Below are 17,487 nucleotides of genomic sequence, written 5' to 3'. Positions count from 1 at the left end.
AAATAGAAGCAGAATAGCAGGTGGAATTAGTCCTTAAAAATAAAAAAATAAATAAAACAACACCAGCTATCAAATGAAGACAACATTATATAAGAGAGGTGTGCACATGCAGAGAGTGTGTTTTTAAAAAAATCACAATATGTTGTGCTAAATTCTTCACTAACCTAAAATTTCAGGCATTAGTGGAAGTATACAAGGAAGCATTTGGTTCAGTTGCTCCATTTTATTTAAAACTCTTAATAGCAAGCATGCCAAGGATTTGGAGAAGTGTGGGCTTACACTGGGAGTAAGTTCAGTTGAACTTGACAGGACATAATTCTGAGCAGACATGTATAAGATTGCCCTGATAGTTGGCATTAACACCCTAGTCATAAGCATGTTTACCCAAAAAGTAAGATCCACATCCTAAGATGCGCTAATTCCAGTGACTTCCAGATAAGTAAGTCTTCCAACCAAAGGATACACTTCAGAGCCCCCAGATAATTTCATAAATTAAGGTCATCTGGTCCTTATGAGCTCCTAAATGAGTCATGGGGAACCTTTGCCCTCCAGATATTGCTGAACTACTTCCGTCATCCCTGGCAATTGGCCATACTGGCTGGGGCTGTTAGGACTTGAAGTCCAACAACATCTGAATGGCTGAAGGTTTCTCAACAACAGTTCTAAAGCTTGGAGCTATAGTAATTCCTGACACTCCCCAGGTCATTTTGTGTGCATGTCTCTTCAAAAGGGAACTGAAGGACCCTGCATGTTGCTATCTGTTAATCCTTGTATATTGTGTGCACCCTCAGATTTTATCTTCTCTGTCTTTCATATCTGCTCAGGTAGAAGAAATTGTTGATGTAGGTTCATTTGCTCCAGAAGATATTCATGTCCCTAAGATCTATGTCCATCGTCTCATCAAAGGGGAAAAGTATGAAAAAAGAATTGAGGTAAGTTTTTAATGGGTTTGGGGCCATTTAATGTGTTTACCTATATAATGTGGGCACATCCCTGTTGCTGTGCTTGCTTTGCATAATTCTGGTTTTGGTTGTCATGGGGAAGGTCAAGGAGTGATGCTCCCAGGCTCAGCCACCCCTCTGACTTCTAAAATTTCAGCAGGCACACACCCTTTCAAGCACATCTTCCTAGCCATAAGGACTGGAAACTTGCTTCTTTACTTAAACAAATCCTGATGTTCTCATTGGTCCTTTAAGGTGTGAGCAATATGATATTTTCTGTGCCTGTATGGAACCTCGGCATACCCGTTTCTATACCCAATGATAAACGACAGCTTTGAAGCCCAGTGCTGCCCACTGAACAGAACCTTCTGAGAGCCACATGCCAGTGGTGGGCAGGGCCAGAGGCAAAAGTGGGTGGAGCAACAACTGTAATTTTTACTCTCGTACAGTAGGATAACTTCTACATACCCCTCTCTATCCTCCATCCAGGCAAGCAAGAAGCATTATCAAAGTTCAAGGAAGCATTCTGGATAGGCAAACTTACTTAGGGTGGTGAAGCAGAGCCAGTGAAAGGTGTGGCCTGGGTAGAGTTCTGAGGGCCAAGTAGAGAAGGCCATATTTGGCCCCTGGGCCTGAAGTTCCCGACTCCTGGCTTAGCTTACCAATTTTTTTCCTTTTGAGGCTAATCATCGAATTTTACTCCTGTTTCTTCTTCAGCTTGAAAGTGTGGATTAGAGGCTCGGTATAGATCTTCACTGTGCATGCAAACCACGCTCATTGTTTTGTGTTCCTTATATTCTCCAGCCTGCTTCTGCCCTCCCACCCCATCACCTTCTTGCAGTCCCATTTTTAAGTGTTTTAAATAGTCCTAGACCAAGTTACAGCAGGGATTAATTTGGGTCTGCTGAGTTTTGTAATATTGCTAGGGATCTGTCTTGTGAAATAGGCAATGAAACTCCAAGCCTCTCTATTTATTGACTTACGAATGAGAGCACCTGGCAAAATTGCGTCTTCTGAGGAGGCTCTGACTTGCTTCTTCAGATGTAAATTGTCTTGGAATTGATGCAGCTATCCGCAAGAGTGCTAAGTGAGGATGCCAGTATGAAGGAGATTTAGCTTAGAGTGCCTGGAAAAGGAAGATAGGCTATCATATCAGAAGAGGAATAATCATAGCTGTAATATCTGGCTGTGGTTCGGAGAATGAAATGACGAAAGAACCTAGTTTCAATTTAAGCTTGTATTAAATATCTCTCCATCAAATATCTGTTTTGCTTGGTGCTTGATTTCAAAAATGAGAAGAAGCAGAGGCTAGGGCCAAGATGCAAGTCACAGTTTGAGGCCCAGAAACCTTGTCCCTGGATCTTTGAATGCATTGAGGCAGTGGAAGTATGGTAGTGGTCTGGCTCCTGCCAGACCTCCGTTCCTGATTTTTATACACATGCAGGAGTGTTCTTGGCTTCCATCCACAGGATCCTTGCCTTCCTGGAGGGAGGAGGTAAAGAAGCTTAATTCTCTCTTCTTCAGTCTCTGTTGAAAATCTGTTGCCAAATATAAACCATGTGAAGAGAGCAATGATTTATTTAAACAATGCAAAAAAGCAAAAACTTCCAGAGGATTTTTAAAGCCATCCGTCCTAGGTGGAAGCGCGTTGGATGTTGGTGGGCCTATGCTGGCTGTAACTGAAGTACGGCGCTTTCCTTATGAGGCCAATTTACATCTTCCCAAGCCAGTCTTCCGCTTCTGGCTTGAGAGCTGCTGAATGTTTGCACCAGCCTTCTTGTGAATCCATGCAGACGTATACCAGAAGCATATATTATTTATTGCTCTTAATATTAAAGTATTGCTGCTGCTACTAAGCATTGCTTCTGTGTCTGATTGCTTTTTATTTTTAGGTTTTTTTTTCCTTACTAAAGGTAGAGTTCTTAACTTTTCTGTTTCTCATGCCATTCATTGTTCTGTTTCTGTTGATTCTAGAAAAGGTTTCTTGGGCATATGGTTTCAGATAATGAGCTAGGCAGTGAGCCCTTTCCCCCCACCCCCTGATCCACCGTTAAGAATCTGTTTCTTAAGGCCAATGCTCCCTTGGGTTAGGAAAGAGTTGGCTGACTGTACCAAACCATAAACAGCAGATGGCAGCCTAGAGCAGCGCTTTCGTTGAGACAGAAGCTTGAAGAGACTTTTTATCTGCATTGCTGCCTTGGTAAAACATGCTTCTTTTTCTCAGGCATAACCCAAGTAAGGACCAGGCAAATGAATTGTCGCTTGCCCAGAGGATGGGTAAAGCAGAATTCTGTTTGGGGAGGGTCCATATAGCTCATTAGTTTCCCATAGCTCAGAAAGTTTTCTCACAAGGTAGAGTATAAATTCATTAAATGAAGAAGTGATAAGCACTAAGGATGGAAGAAAAATTTGATTTGGTTTACGGTTTAATGAAAAACTACCTAATTAGCATTTCTCAAACCAATATGCATGCCGAAACACAGCTGTCCTATGAAATTTGCTTGTCTCTGAATTTTGTGATGCAGATCTCCAACTAAGCAATGTGTACAAAACTGCGTATTGGAGAAAAATGTGCAAAAACACATATATTAGTATTTTGTATGATGTTTTCACTAATATATGTGTTTTTGCACATTTTTCTCCAATACGCAGTTTTGTACACATTGCTTAGTTGGAGATCTGCATCACAAAATTCAGAAAATTTCCTTAGTATTTTGTATGATGTTTTCACTAAGGAAAATTGCTTGCAAAAATGTTAGTCAAAACTGCATACAAAAATGTGTTTATTGGGAGAAATTTGCACTGAAATGCTGATCAATTGTCATGTTTTTTTTTAAATGAGAGATTGGAAATGTGGAGTACTGAATTTAAGACTGGATAAATGAGAAACTTGGATAACTGAAACTGACAGATTTGTCCATCCCTACCAGGCACATGCTTTGCAAATAGAAGGTTCCAGGTTCAATCCCTTGTATTTCCAGCTGAAAGGAGAAGAGAGGAGGTAGCGTGAAGGATCTCTGCCTGAGACCCTAAAGAGACCCACTGCCAGTCAGAGTAGCTAATATTGGGCTAGGGCAGGGGTGTGCAACCTGTGGCCATTGCTCTAATTTCTTGTGTGTGGCAGAAGGTTGAAGGGAAACAGGGTGAGGGGTGGAGCCGAAATGGATGGACTTTTGGAAGAAGGAGGTGGGAAAAAACCCTTTGCAAGTGATCAGTTAGGTCACATCCACACTATACATTTAAAGCACTATCATACCACTTTAAGCAGTCATGGTTTCCCCCAAAGAATCCTGGGAACTTTTAATTTATTAAGGGTGCTGAGAATTGCTAGGAGACCCCTGTTCCCATCACAGAACTACAGTTCCCAGAGTTCCCTGGGAAGAGGGATTGGTTGTTAAACAACTCTGGGAATTGCCCCTCCTCCAGCAACCTTCTAGGCAGGGAGGAAAAGGGAGAGAGTGAGCAAGAGAGGTAGCAGAGAGAGAAAGAAAAGTGGTGGCCTTGCCCACTTTTTACTCTGATCCCACCTACCCCTGGGCTAGAGGGACAAAATAATCTAACCTGGTATAAAGCAGGCTTCCCATGTGACCTGCTGGGTAAGGTTCATAGAGAAGTATGGACTCAGAAAGGTAGTGAGTGGTGTCAGCACAGATTATGGGGAAACCCAACACTGCCTGCTGTCTCATTAGTTGGGCCGCTGCAATTAATGTTCTAACCTGAAGGACAGCTCACAGCTCCACTTCAGAGTCGGTTGCAATAGATTATACACAGGGCAACTATTTGACATGTTAAGGATTATTATAATTAGCATCACTGAGTGTTACCCTTAATTTATACTGATATTTTAAACATCTTTCTTCAATCAAACAAACAATCGCCTTTATTGCATAGTCAACAGACCATAGCAGGCACTCACAGCAAGATACAAATACACAGACAAATACATTTTATAATTGTTGTACACTTTCAAAATCTCTTACAGTGCACTGGCTTACAGTACTTACAATACAAAGTAACTATAAGCTGTAAACCGTCAGATGACTTCCGGTAGCATACAATCAGGCCTTCGGACCCATCATCTTTCTTTGTGTGCTTGTTTATATTTTTGTACTCTAATTTGCGTATTTGACAAAGAGCATATGCATGTACGCACATGCATTAACCACTGAGTTGTGGACTGCAGCATGAAATGGTTGACTGATCTGGCTGTAGGAGTGGGGATCACAAGTTCATATGGGGGTGGGTGAGTGAGGAGGAGGCAGCTAAGCCCTGGCATTCCAGAGCCTAGGGCAGAGTAGCAGTAGTTTGGGGAGGTGAATGTCGTCTTTAGGTCCAGTTTTTAAAGATTTGTCAGAGGCATCTGCTGAAACCTTTTTTGGGGGGGGGGGGATCTTCTAATAATGTAACATAAATAGTCCTGCCTCCGTTTTCAGTTTCTGCACTAAACACAGCACATACGCATTTGGTGTGCAGCGTAGAAAGTTGCTTATTGTTGCCCATGCTATCAATAATTTAAATTTGCTTGCGGTGGTGGAGGGATGGATAATGTTCATTGATCTTTTGATATGAAACCAGTGATATTTTGATTTGCAGGCATAAACAGATTTACACTGGAGAGCAAACTGGGCGCGTGGTGACGTCTTGGACCACAGAAGGAGATGCTTCTTAGGGAAGCCTCTATACTTCCTGTGGCCCTAGTCAAAGGGCCCTAGCTCAATGGTAGGTCCCTGGTTCTGTCCCTGGCATCTCCAGGTAGGGCTGGGAGAGACTCCTTGGTCTCAAATCCAGGAGAGCCATTGCCAGTCTGTGTAGACAGAGTTTCCTATGTACCTAATGGCTTTGTTCGCTTGTAACAGTAAGCCAAATTACAGTATGGCTTACTGTGAATAAACAAGCATAATGCTGCCTAGAGAGAAAATTGCAGCCAGTTTGCTGCTCCTTTGGCCTTGCTGCTGCTGGGCTATCTGGAGCTAAGCCATGGTTTGGTCTAGTGTTATGTGCAAATTTGGGCTTGTGGTTTGTATCCCTCTAAGCAAACCATGAAATGTAACCAAAGTTTGCAGCATGTAGTTTGTCTGGGTGAGACAAGCCACGAGTCCAGGTTCACACGTAACAGTAAACCAAACCATGGATTAGACCGGTGTTGTGCAGTAGCAGGACCGGGGGAGGAGTGAAGCAACCATGATTGCCTTTCCAAGCATCCGCACATTTGCTTGTTCACAATTAACCATAATTTGGCTGACCGCTATGTGCAAATCAGGCCAGTGTTTAACATAAACCAACCCAGCGCATCTTAAATGTATTTCTTACTGCTTCACGGTGTCTGAAGCCTGCCTTGGCCATAAAGAAATATCAGGTTTGGTATGATCTTTGATATAAGGTATGCCAGTCCTCAATGTTCGCTGAAAGAGTGTAATTAACTCCACTGTTTTGACTCCGCTTGTTTTTCCAGCGATTAACGCTCTGCAAACCTGAAGATACCCAAGGCAAGCAGAAGAAAAGTGGGGATAATGTAAGAGAGAGGATCATCAGGCGAGCGGCTCTTGAATTCGAGGATGGCATGTATGGTATCCTTTGGCTGTGTTGAATGCATTTGCTCTTCTTTTTTTAAGGCACAGATGAATAGATAAAGTTATGTAAAGCATGAAGAACTTGGATGAGTTGAACCTTGACTAATTCATTTAAGCTAACCTGGGTATTGGCATTCCACTGCTTGCCAGCAACTTTATTAGTCCAGACATAACTGTTCATCTACAGAGTGAAAATGGAGTCCTTGGCTTGGTAAGAATGGAACATAGACAACAGAAACCAATACGAAATGGGAAGATAGCTTGAAAATATTTGACTGGAAGGTTGATTCACTTTTTCTTTTTAAATTGCACTAGGGACCTTATCCATCTGAAAGTGAAGTTGACCCTGACCTCATCAATGCAGGTAAACCTGTTTTTTTGTCTGCCATTCGTATATCTATACTGCCCTTCCTTCAAGGAGTTCTTGGGTAGAACGAGGACAGCAGAGAAGCAGAACCATGGGCAGCTTCCAGTAGAGCTGGGCAGAATTCAGGCTAGAAACAGGCATCCAAGAGCGATGTTCTAGGATGTTGCTTCAGCAAAGGTCTGGAGACAACTGAGGGTTAAAGTAGGCTGCAGGCAGGGCAGGATTTCTTGCCCCGCCACTTCTGGGAAAACTTATCAAGGTCGTAAAGAGGCTGCACTTGATTCTTCGGGTACAAGCTCCAGTGGAACTGTGATAGTGAGGGCTCCTTTAGAGGTGGAATCATCAGAGGAGGAGGGCAGAGTGACATTCTCAGACTGCAGAAATGATGGCAGTGCTGGTTTCTGGAGTTTTTCCCTCATCAAGGCCTCTGCCTGTGTGGAGTCTCTGAGAGTTTGTTCTGAGAAGCAGTCCCTACACCCACCGTTTTCCATTCTTGGATCCTTTTCTTGGTTGCTGGGGGTCGAACCCCTGCGCCATGTCATGTATGCAGTTTTCCCCTTTATCTTCACAACAGCCCTCTGAGGTAGGTCAGGCTGACAGAACAAATGCCCCATGGTCTTCTAGTAAGCTTCATTTCTGATATGATTCATATCACTTGATCATCTATGGCACAACAGCTCTTAGATGAGCCTTAACTTCTGTGCAACATTTTAAACCAATGTTTTTTTAAAAAAATGTATCTAAAGGAGTGCCACATAATGGTCATTTTCTCTTGAGTCACCAACAAGGATCTTTGTTCCCAGGCGTCCCCGCTGGAAGAGCAGTGGCGAGTGGTGGCTCCATGTCAGTGGAATCTGCTCTGGTTTTAGTCTGAACTTTCAAGGAGCTGTCCAAGGTACTTCAGGACTTTGAACAGCTCCTTGAAAGTTGAGACTAAAACCTGGATTGGATCCCACTGACATGGAGCCACCAGCCACCACTGTGGAAGAGTCTCCTTGACGTTGGTGGGACTCCTGTAATTCATTGCAGGAGAAAAAATTGTTCTTGGCATTTTGCTCTGTCCCTGTCTCTCTCTCCTCTCCCTCCCTCTCCCTCCCCCCATAAAAGCTTTGCAGAGCTTTTTTTATGACACAGATATCTCAGATTCCGAGCTTTTGCTAGCTGGCCATCATAAGCTTAACACCCAGTTTCTTCTACAGGCAAAGAGACAGTCACTGTGCTACCAGGGTCTTCCTACTTCTCTAGTGACGAATCTTTTGCAATGATTCGAGGGTATGTAATGAAAAGCCTAATTTGCTAAATGTCAAGAGCACAGACACAGTTGGTACCTCAGCCTATTAGTAATCCACCCCAAAGTGACTGTCCATCTGTCTCCTGCAAAACAATAATGTAATTAGTAGCTGGATATTGGAACTCAGTAGATTTCGCATCTGGATATTGGAACTCAAAATAGTCAACTCAACTGGCGCCGACACTTCTCAGACTTTTCTACTCTTTTTTTGTAGTATTTGAACCAAGTTACATATTAAGAATACTCTTGCAACTAATCCATGAAGTGCAGGCCCTGCAATGTTGTTTTGCCTTTGTGTGGTGTTTATCTAATGCCAAGTGCTCCAAGTCTGACCTGTAGATAACTGTCCCAAGCCATTGGGTTCAGTAGGGCATATTCCCAAGTAACAGCACAATCCATGTATCTGCTAAGAAGTAAGTCCCGTGGAATTCAATAGGGCTTACTCCCAGCTAAATGGGTATAAGATTACAGCCTAAATGTGCATGGGATTTCAGTCTCAGTTATCCAGTTGCACTTAAACATTTTCCACCGTTGCTTGTATAAAGGTGCTGTTCAAAAATGATTAGCGGGCTTATAGATGGAGCGAAAAAGAGTGCCAGAATTCTTGATGCCAAAAGTGTTCTGATTCCTTTCCTTGTTGTTTTTAACAGGGGACATGTTAATTTGACTATGCTTGGAGCGATGCAGGTGTCTAAATATGGTGATCTAGCCAACTGGATGATTCCTGTAAGCAGATGGAGAAAGTTTAATATTATATATTTGCATCATTGCATTTTATTTCAAGCGATTATAAGTGTCTTTGCAAAAGATGCTTCACTGAAATAATGTGTTCCTAACAATACTAAATATGTTTAGATGATTCATTCTGGATGCATGCACACAAGTGACATGGGATGTTTCCGCAGTTTGCTCAACAGTGATCCAAATGCTATGTTTTTGTTCTATAATTGTGGAACTTAAAAAAAAAAGAAAAAGAAAATCCAGCTTCAGTTCATGAGATCTTGCCAGAACATTCCAACAAAACATATCATCATGTAATCAAAGTAGCTATTTCAAAATCCATTTCACATAGAGGATGGATTAGAAATCTTCACCAACCAGTTGAACGTAGGAAGCTGCCTTATACCAAGTCAGACCATTGGTCCATCTAGCTCAGTATTGCCTACACTGACTGGCAGCGACTCCAGGATTTCAGACAGGGAGTCTCTCCTAGCTTTACCTTGAGATGCCAGGGGTTGAACCTGGACCTTCTACGTGCGAGGGAGGTGCTTTACCACTGAGCTGTGGTCCTTCCTTAACCATCTTTGATTTTCCACTTTGTAGCATATTTGATTCTCCACTTTGTATTCTAGTTTCTTCTAGATATTTATACCGGAAAGGCCGGCCCATTTCTTGTGAATCCACAGGGTTGAGGGTTCTTGCTTTCTGCTTTCCTCCGTGTCTACATAGAGTCCTTGTAAGTTGAACATTAGTTCATCTAAGTTCACAGGTTATCAACAGTAGTCATCAAACGCAGGTGGAGGATAGAGGAGACTCCACTCAAGATTTCTTGAGTCTTGGGAGGTATCAGCGATTTTCTGTTTGGGAGTCAGACTTCAGACAGAATAATCTTAATAATATATGCTATTTATTCATATCTTGCACACTGCAACTAGCCTAGAATGCTCTTTTTCTAGGTGACCTTAGCCATCATTGCAAAAACAGAAAAATAGGAATACATATCCGCAAGAAAGAAGTTGCTGGATATCCATTTAATATCAAAGTATATGAGTTTGAAGGCAAATCTTAGTTAAAACAAGTTACAACAGATGGAGTTAAACTCTAAGTCATATTACAGAGCCAAAGTTACAAAGTACATGGAAATACATGTGATGCATCACCCATCAGATGTTATGCTTTCTTCAACCCCCCACCATGAATGCTATAAAACCTGGCCTTATCAAAGGAAGGCATCTTCCCATGGCTTTATCAATTGCTGCCTTTTCCTTGCACCTCTTCATGCCACCTCCTATTAACTAGTGTCGACAACTAGGCAACTTAACTACCTGTAGATGTTATCCATGCCGCATAAGGAGCTTTCCTCTTACTTTATGTTGAGATTTACTAGAATACATTGGTTGTCTGCTCAGACGTCGTATCTTGTACTATGTATCAATATTCTCATGCAAAACACTACTTCATTCAGAAGGGAGGGCAAAGCCCATGTTATAAAATGAAGCTTTCTTTTACTCTTTGGCTCTTTTGCAACTTATGCATTAAAAAGTTATAAGCTAAGCAATATACGCAGATATAAGCAAATGTAAATGATTTCAGCACATTTTAAGCAAATATCTAGACTGACCCATTACAATATGTTAGTTTTTTCAGTAAAGGATCCAGCTGTTCTTTGCTAAATTAGCAAAAGCTATGTGACAAAATGAATTTAATCAGTTCCCAAAGGTAAACACACTTGGAACAACAGCAAAAACAATAATGACTTTTAATATCTTTTTGCATGTCTTTTTTTGAATGTCTTGTTTTGAAAGTTTTTCTTCATGCAAGAATTTTCTTTTGTTACTGTGTGCAACTATAATTCAGAGTCTGTTCACTTGCCACTTGTGATATTTCATTGTCAGCAGTTAAACCTTTTCATGACCTTTTCAAATTGACACCAATTTAAGGATGCTGGAAAAATTATCTGATTTGCTTCCAAGACTTGTCTAAGGAAAGGTGAAGACAAGCTAATATTTAGGCCTTCTTTGCTTTCCTTGAGATCCAGATGAATGAACACTGGATTCTTTGAGTGAACCTTTCCTTTCAATGTGATCAGTTGAGCTTTTATTTCTTAAGCCAGGGTTGCCAGCCTTTTTTTGGCCAGTGAGCATATTTGGAATTCTGAGAAAGTGCCATGGGTGCCTGTCACAAAATGGCGACTGGGGGGGCATGGCATAAGACAAAATGGCTGCCACATCTAAAAGAACAGAAGAGGGAGACAGGACTACAAAATGGTACAGGCACACCCTGCTGTTAGCTTCCCCATCAGTGAGGGGGGAAAGGCACCTACATCAGCCACCATCACACTCAATCACAGAGAGGTTTTTGTGCCTCTCCTTTGTTCAGAACAGAAGGGAGGCTTGATGTCCAGTCCTGGTGTCCCTCCTAATATTTTTGGACTCCCATCAGCCTTGGCCAGTGGCCAAGGATGATGGGAGCTGTAGTCCAGTGATATCTGGAGGGCCAAGGGATCCCCATCCCTGAATCTAGGCTATAAATCTGCTGCTGCTGGTGTTTTGAATTCTCACTGCCTTTTAATTGTTTTTATTAAAATGGAGGCTGCCTCTTTAACTCCCCCTTCTCAAGCAAGGGAGGCTTGTCCAGCACTATGCACCCTCCCAGACTGAGGAGGGGCACATTCTGAAAGAGCAAATCTGATTGGCTGTCAGCCTGATCCTTGCTTTCAAAGCTCTACCTTCTGAGGCAGGGATGCTTTCCTACTCGATGCAGCCAACCTGCCTGAGAAGGGAGACCTTTTGAAGATGCGGATTGGGTTGGCTGGCAGCCGACCTGATCTGTGCCTCCAACGGCTCTGAAGTGCCTCTGCTCAGGTGGGGAGGCTGACCAGAGTTGGGCAGCTTACCCACTTGGCAGAGGGGGAGCTTTGAAGGCTACACACACATACATGCAGCATCTTGTTGCACGGCTAGATAAATAAATGTCCAAGTATCTACCTTTCTTTTTTGGGTTTTATATAACTGGGAAAATCCTGTCAATAGATGTTAGTGTGGTATCAGAAAAAACCCCACTATACCTGTTTTATGGATGTGAAAGTTGGACAGTGAAAAAAGCGGATAAGAGAAAAATCAACTCATTTGAAATGTGGTGTTAGAGGAGAACTTTGCGAATACCATGGACTGCGAAAAAGACAAATAATTGGGTGTTAGAACAAATTAAACCAGAACTATCACTAGAAGCTAAAATGATGAAACTGAGGTTATCCTACTTTGGACACATCATGAGAAGACATGATTCACTAGAAAAGACAATAATGCTGGGAAAAACAGAAGGGAGTAGAAAAAGAGGAAGGCCAAACAACAGATAGATTGATTCCATAAAGGAAGCCACAGACCTGAACTTACAAGATCTGAGCAGGGTGGTTCATGACAGATGCTCTTGGAGGTCACTGATTCATAGGGTCACCATAAGTCGTAGTCGACTTGGAGGCACATAACAACAAAATACATGTTTTGTATCATCATTTTGGAGTGTCATCAAAAAAATGAAGGGACAATTCATTTCCCTTATGCTTATTGTAAAGGCTATGCCAACCCACACATTATTTTTGCTATCCTGACATTTATCAGTGATGGCACATGACTTTTTGATTAGACTTTCCCTGGACATCTTAGGCTGCAGTCCGATGCAAACTTTCCTGGGAGTAAGTCCCATTGAACTCATTTCTGAATAGGCCTCTATAGGACTGTGCCATAAGAATATAATTATTCTTTTCATAATAGATTAAACTCCATGGGAACTGTGGGACTATATACCATTCGATACAAGTTATTCATAAGAAATCAGATTAATGATTTATAGAAGGTCTCGCATACAGTGTGCTGTGTCCATTTTGAAAAGTCTGACATTCACCAGCAATTTTTCCGTAGTGGTATTTGACGTGCTAATTATTGATTAAATTTGTGTTTTAGATAGAAGTTACGGTAAAGTCTTGGGGAAAAACACCATTTAACTGGTTGTTAGGTGATGGGTTTAGTTGTCTGGAAGTGCCGCATTGTGAATTACGTTTTGCAGTGAGTTATGTTGGCCTTCTGGATGGGAAAAATGGGAGAAGTGTTTAATCTGAGACTGTAGTTTCTTTGACTAATGATGCTTTTATATTGGTAAAATAGCCCCGAGACACTGAAGATCACACTTTAAGAGTAGAGTAGAGGGGTAGGAGGTGGAGGAGAGATTAAAAGTGATGGATGAGATCTCCTAGGGATTTATGAATATTAATACCATAAATACCGGTGTTGCTGATATGGTAAATAGACCACTGAACCAGTGACAGATGCCCTGAGGCTAGCAGTTGATGAATCCTAAGGAATAAATTTGGGGAAAGTTCTACAGTTAGCATACAAATATGGTGAAACTTGCTGGCCAACTTTTATCAGCTTACCTTGTGTTCAGAAAGGGTTCTGTGAAATGCCTGCTGCTGGTAGTTCCATTTCCAGGGCAAAATCTTATTACTGAAGTTGCCTTGTGCAGAGTCAGATTGTTGGTCCCATCTACTCTGGCTGCAGCTCTCCAAGGAATCAGGCAGGGATCTTTCAGCCTCTTTGAATTAATTTTTATAGTGTTCTTCTAAAGAGCAAGTTCTGATCTTGTTTATCGTCACAGCAAGCCTATGGGGTAGTGAATATTGTCATGACTTTTAAAACTTTTAGAAAAAATTGCAGTTTGTTGCAGAAATATGGTTAACTGGATTGAAGCTTGGAAAAATGAGAAACTGGGAGAAGTGAAATTGACAGATTCGCCATCCCTAGCATTTACTGTCCCAAGGTCACCCAGTGAGTTCCATGATGGAGTGGGGATTTGAACCCTGGTCTCTCTAGTCTTAGCTGAACACCCTAATCACTACTCAGATTGTCTCTCCTTCCTTTGTGTGTCAATTGTCTCTAAAACAAGTCCCTTCATAGGTATGGTCACTGAGAGCACATGAGGAGTTTGGTGTGCGCTCTCTGTTGTTCTAGCTCCACTGTACCTAAAGGAGCACTACAAGGAGAGGAAGTAAGCTGTGATGGAAGTGGAATGCAGTGTCCCAGAAATCATGGGGCACGAGAGATCATGGTGTCAAAGATGGGAAGGGGCTGCTAGGTGGGAGATGGCAGAGCGAACCACCAATGAGTAAGGGTTTGGGGCCGCGTAGGCATTTGAAAAATGAGGAGGTGGTAGTCTGAGTGCACACACTGCAGCCACCTTGCTGAAGCTAAGCAGACCTGGGTCTCAGCAATCCTTGGATGGGAAACTGCCTAGGAGCCCCATGTACACTGCCTTAAGTTCCATGATGGGAGAAAGGGCAGGATGTACATTTCATTTATTTTAGTAAACGTATATCCCATCCTTCCCTCCAGAGGAGTCCAGGGCTGCAAACACATCAGTGATACAATACTATTAAAAATAAATAAAACATATTTAAAATAATAAACGCAGTGCACCGGATATAAAAACAGATGTAACCAAATCACGTGTCTGGCTAGGCCTGCTTGAAACAACTGTACTAAAGGAATGATAAATACACTACAGGTCATATAGTCTGACTCTGGCTCTGAACTGTTCCCTTAATCTGTTGCTGGCTGCATTCTAGTATAGTTTGTGTGCCAACTGTCACACACATAAAAAGACAATGAAAGTTTCTAAACTGACCTGCCTGTCCCTATGGCTGTTGCTGGTTGTATGTAATGCATTGACCTTTGGAAAGGCAGTTCCCTATTTTCTTGTAGACCACTTTTGCAGGCAAGTGGCTGTTTGCTTGATCTGTGTAAAGCAGGACAAACCAATGCGGTGCTCTCCAGATGAGGTTGGACAACCTCAGTCTTAGCCAGCTTGATGCTCAAAGATTATGGGAGTTGTATTCAGTAACATCTGGTGGGCACCATGTTGGCTACCCCAGATTGAGAGGAAGAGGACATCAGCAGCTGTTTTAAAGATAACTAGAGTTGTTATCACTGTCATAAGGAAGAAAAATGCATGGTGTGATTTACCAAAAAGCACACAGATGTGGCCCAAACCGTCACCTCTTCCCAATGGTGGTGTGAGCTGACCTCTGTGTGTATTTGGAGCCACAAGATAAACCAAGTCTGCTATATTAATGCATTGGTTACTCTATTATCTGTAGAGGTTAGTGTAAGCTAAGGCATTAAAGCCTTAAGCAGGACTTAATTTTCCAACTTGGAATGAAAGCAAGAGCAGTTCTACAAAGGAACCAGTTACCTAGAAGAAATGTTGAACTCTCCCTTCCTGGAGGCCTTCAGGCTGGATGTGTTGGGGATGCTTTAGGTCTGAATTTCCTTCTTGGACTAAATGGCCTATGAGGCCTCTTTAAACTCTAATTCTAAAGTAGCTTTGGATATGCACGATTGTGATCCAGTGAACCACTATGCGCATATATAGTAACACCCCCTCTTCCAGGCTTATTTCATCATCGTCATGAATCCCCTTTCCTGAAGCTCCTCCTAAGTGTTGAGAACATGTTCAGAACAGCATGGGGTTGGGTAAACGAAGAAAGACTATTCATGCATCTACCTAAGCTGAATGCATGAAGAGGTGATAGAACGATCAATATGCATCATTTGAGGTTTCCCCACTGATCCAACCGATAACTTCTTTTGAAGGATACGTTTTAAAATTGAATTGTGGCTTGTGGATGGCGGAAACGTGAGCACACCATATTCATTCGCCCCAAGTGCAGTGCAATTCCATGGATTGTGGCATATGTTGTTCAAAAGGTGGCATCTGCCATTCATAAGCAGGGTTACTCGGACAGTTATAGGAGCAGGTGTCTATCTTTCAGAAGCTTTGACTGTGCATGTGTTAAAATTGGCATGTGTGGATCTTCCTGCATTGCATTTCAAGGATCTTTTAGCCAGTTGTCCCTCTGTGCTTGCTTTTATTCCTTTGTACTGCAGGGGGAAAAAGCCTTTATAGTAATTTCCTAGTATCACTTGGTAATGTTCCTCAGGCTTCCCTCCCCCTTTTTCTCCCTCTCTGTTCCTCCAGATCTAATCTAGCTGTCGGAGATGGCAATATGATGACAATAATTCTGTAATTGTACCATTCTGAGGCTGGTAGTCACTTGTGGGGGAAGAATGACAGAACAAATATATTTCAGAGCAATTTATCTTTGGTTTTGTCCAGTCATGTACTTTTTTATTGAGGAAATGGAAAACAAAGTACTGGATTAGAAGGGGTTTGTTTTCCTTCCTTTAAAGAAATAACTCAAACTGCAGACGCAGGCAGTGGTTATTAGTGTTCTTTATATTTGACAGAAAAAATATGTATTTGAAACATACTGACTTGGGTAAGAAGGAAAAATTGTTCAGAGCCTCTTTACAGTTAGTTGTCTTAACTTTCATTGATTTCTAAAACTGTAAAAATAACATATTGCTGAACACTTGTTTTGTTATTTTTAAATCTTTTAAATTTCTTTCATGGAAGGAAAGTATAAGTAGAATCCCATTTCAACACCTTTAGAGATTGGTATGCAATACAAAAGCCAACTCTGGTTAACTGTAGCCTCATCTCTAGCAGGTTTATTTGGGTACGGAGCTGTCTTAGTTGGGGAAGGGACATAGAGTATGTGCTTTGCATCCAGGTGATCACAAGTTTCATCCCTGGAATGTCCAGGTACTGAGCTAGATGGACCAATGGTTGAGTCAGTAGCTTCCTATGTTCCTTAGTATGTGATGAGGCCATTGTGGTGGTTGCTGGTGACAATGCCAGTCCTACGTGAAGACTTTCAAGGTCTGCTCCAGTGGTTTTGGAGGGCCTTGGGTAACTCTTTGGCCTACGTGAGTCCTTTCAGTTTCGAAAGGAGCAAAGGCAGAGCTGGTGAAGGATAGAGGACCTTGGAGACCATTCTGGAGTCGTTTGTGCCATCACTCTTAAGCCTCATCAGGTGGAGGCCTGGCTGAACCTCTCTAGCAAAGGGGCCCATTAACAGGTCTTGGCCCCAGGAACTTCCCAACTCTGCTGAACTCTGATGCTGGCCATGGAATAGAGACTTTCCACACATTTGGCCAATCCCCAGAATAATCTGTTTAGATATGTTGAGTCAGTTGCATGAGGTTTTCAGCAGCAGTGATTGCTTGTGAGTCTTTCATTTCAATAAAACATGGGAATTACTTTTCAGGGTTAGGGTTAGGTAACTGTGTAGGTATGTGAAAAGTACCTAAGCCTTTCTCCTGAATAGTTACTCCATTGCTCCTGTGAAACAGGGTGGGTTAAATTAAGTTTGAGTTTGCCGTTTTGAAATGAATGTATTTCCTGAACATTTTGAATGCATGCTAAGTGGTTGCTATTAGTTTTCAACTAAACAGAGCCTTTTTTTGCAAACTAATGATGTTATTCAAAACTTTTGGTCTTGTTGTTGTTGTAATTATTAATCAATCAATGAGTCACCTTCCACAAACAAGCCTGAAGGTGATGTACAAAATGCCATCAAAATTATATTTGCTTAGAGACAAAATACAGTTTTCTGTTTGGCCCATCAGCTTTCCTTTCCCATATACAAAATGAGAATGTTGTGAGGTTGATTGAGATAAGGATGTAGAGCACTTACGATAT

At 41.9% G+C, this 17,487-nt stretch overlaps 1 protein-coding gene across 1 annotated transcript in view; it reads left to right on the top strand.

Annotated features, from left to right (window-relative positions):
• OXCT1 (3-oxoacid CoA-transferase 1) overlaps nt 1-17,487 on the top strand; it is a 78,950-nt gene that overhangs the window by 40,796 nt on the left and 20,667 nt on the right. Inside the window, exons 8-13 of the mRNA XM_061617185.1 lie at nt 825-932; nt 6,394-6,508; nt 6,628-6,722; nt 6,827-6,875; nt 8,078-8,150; nt 8,820-8,895. Coding sequence (XP_061473169.1) covers nt 825-932; nt 6,394-6,508; nt 6,628-6,722; nt 6,827-6,875; nt 8,078-8,150; nt 8,820-8,895 — 516 coding nt within the window. The remainder of the gene's footprint in view (nt 1-824; nt 933-6,393; nt 6,509-6,627; nt 6,723-6,826; nt 6,876-8,077; nt 8,151-8,819; nt 8,896-17,487) is intronic.

This window comes from Rhineura floridana, chromosome 1 (genome assembly GCF_030035675.1).
Source record: "Rhineura floridana isolate rRhiFlo1 chromosome 1, rRhiFlo1.hap2, whole genome shotgun sequence".
Taxonomy (NCBI): Eukaryota; Metazoa; Chordata; class Lepidosauria; order Squamata; family Rhineuridae; genus Rhineura; species Rhineura floridana.
The sequence above is the reverse complement of the archived record's forward strand: the minus strand, read 5'-3'. Positions and strand labels throughout refer to the sequence as shown.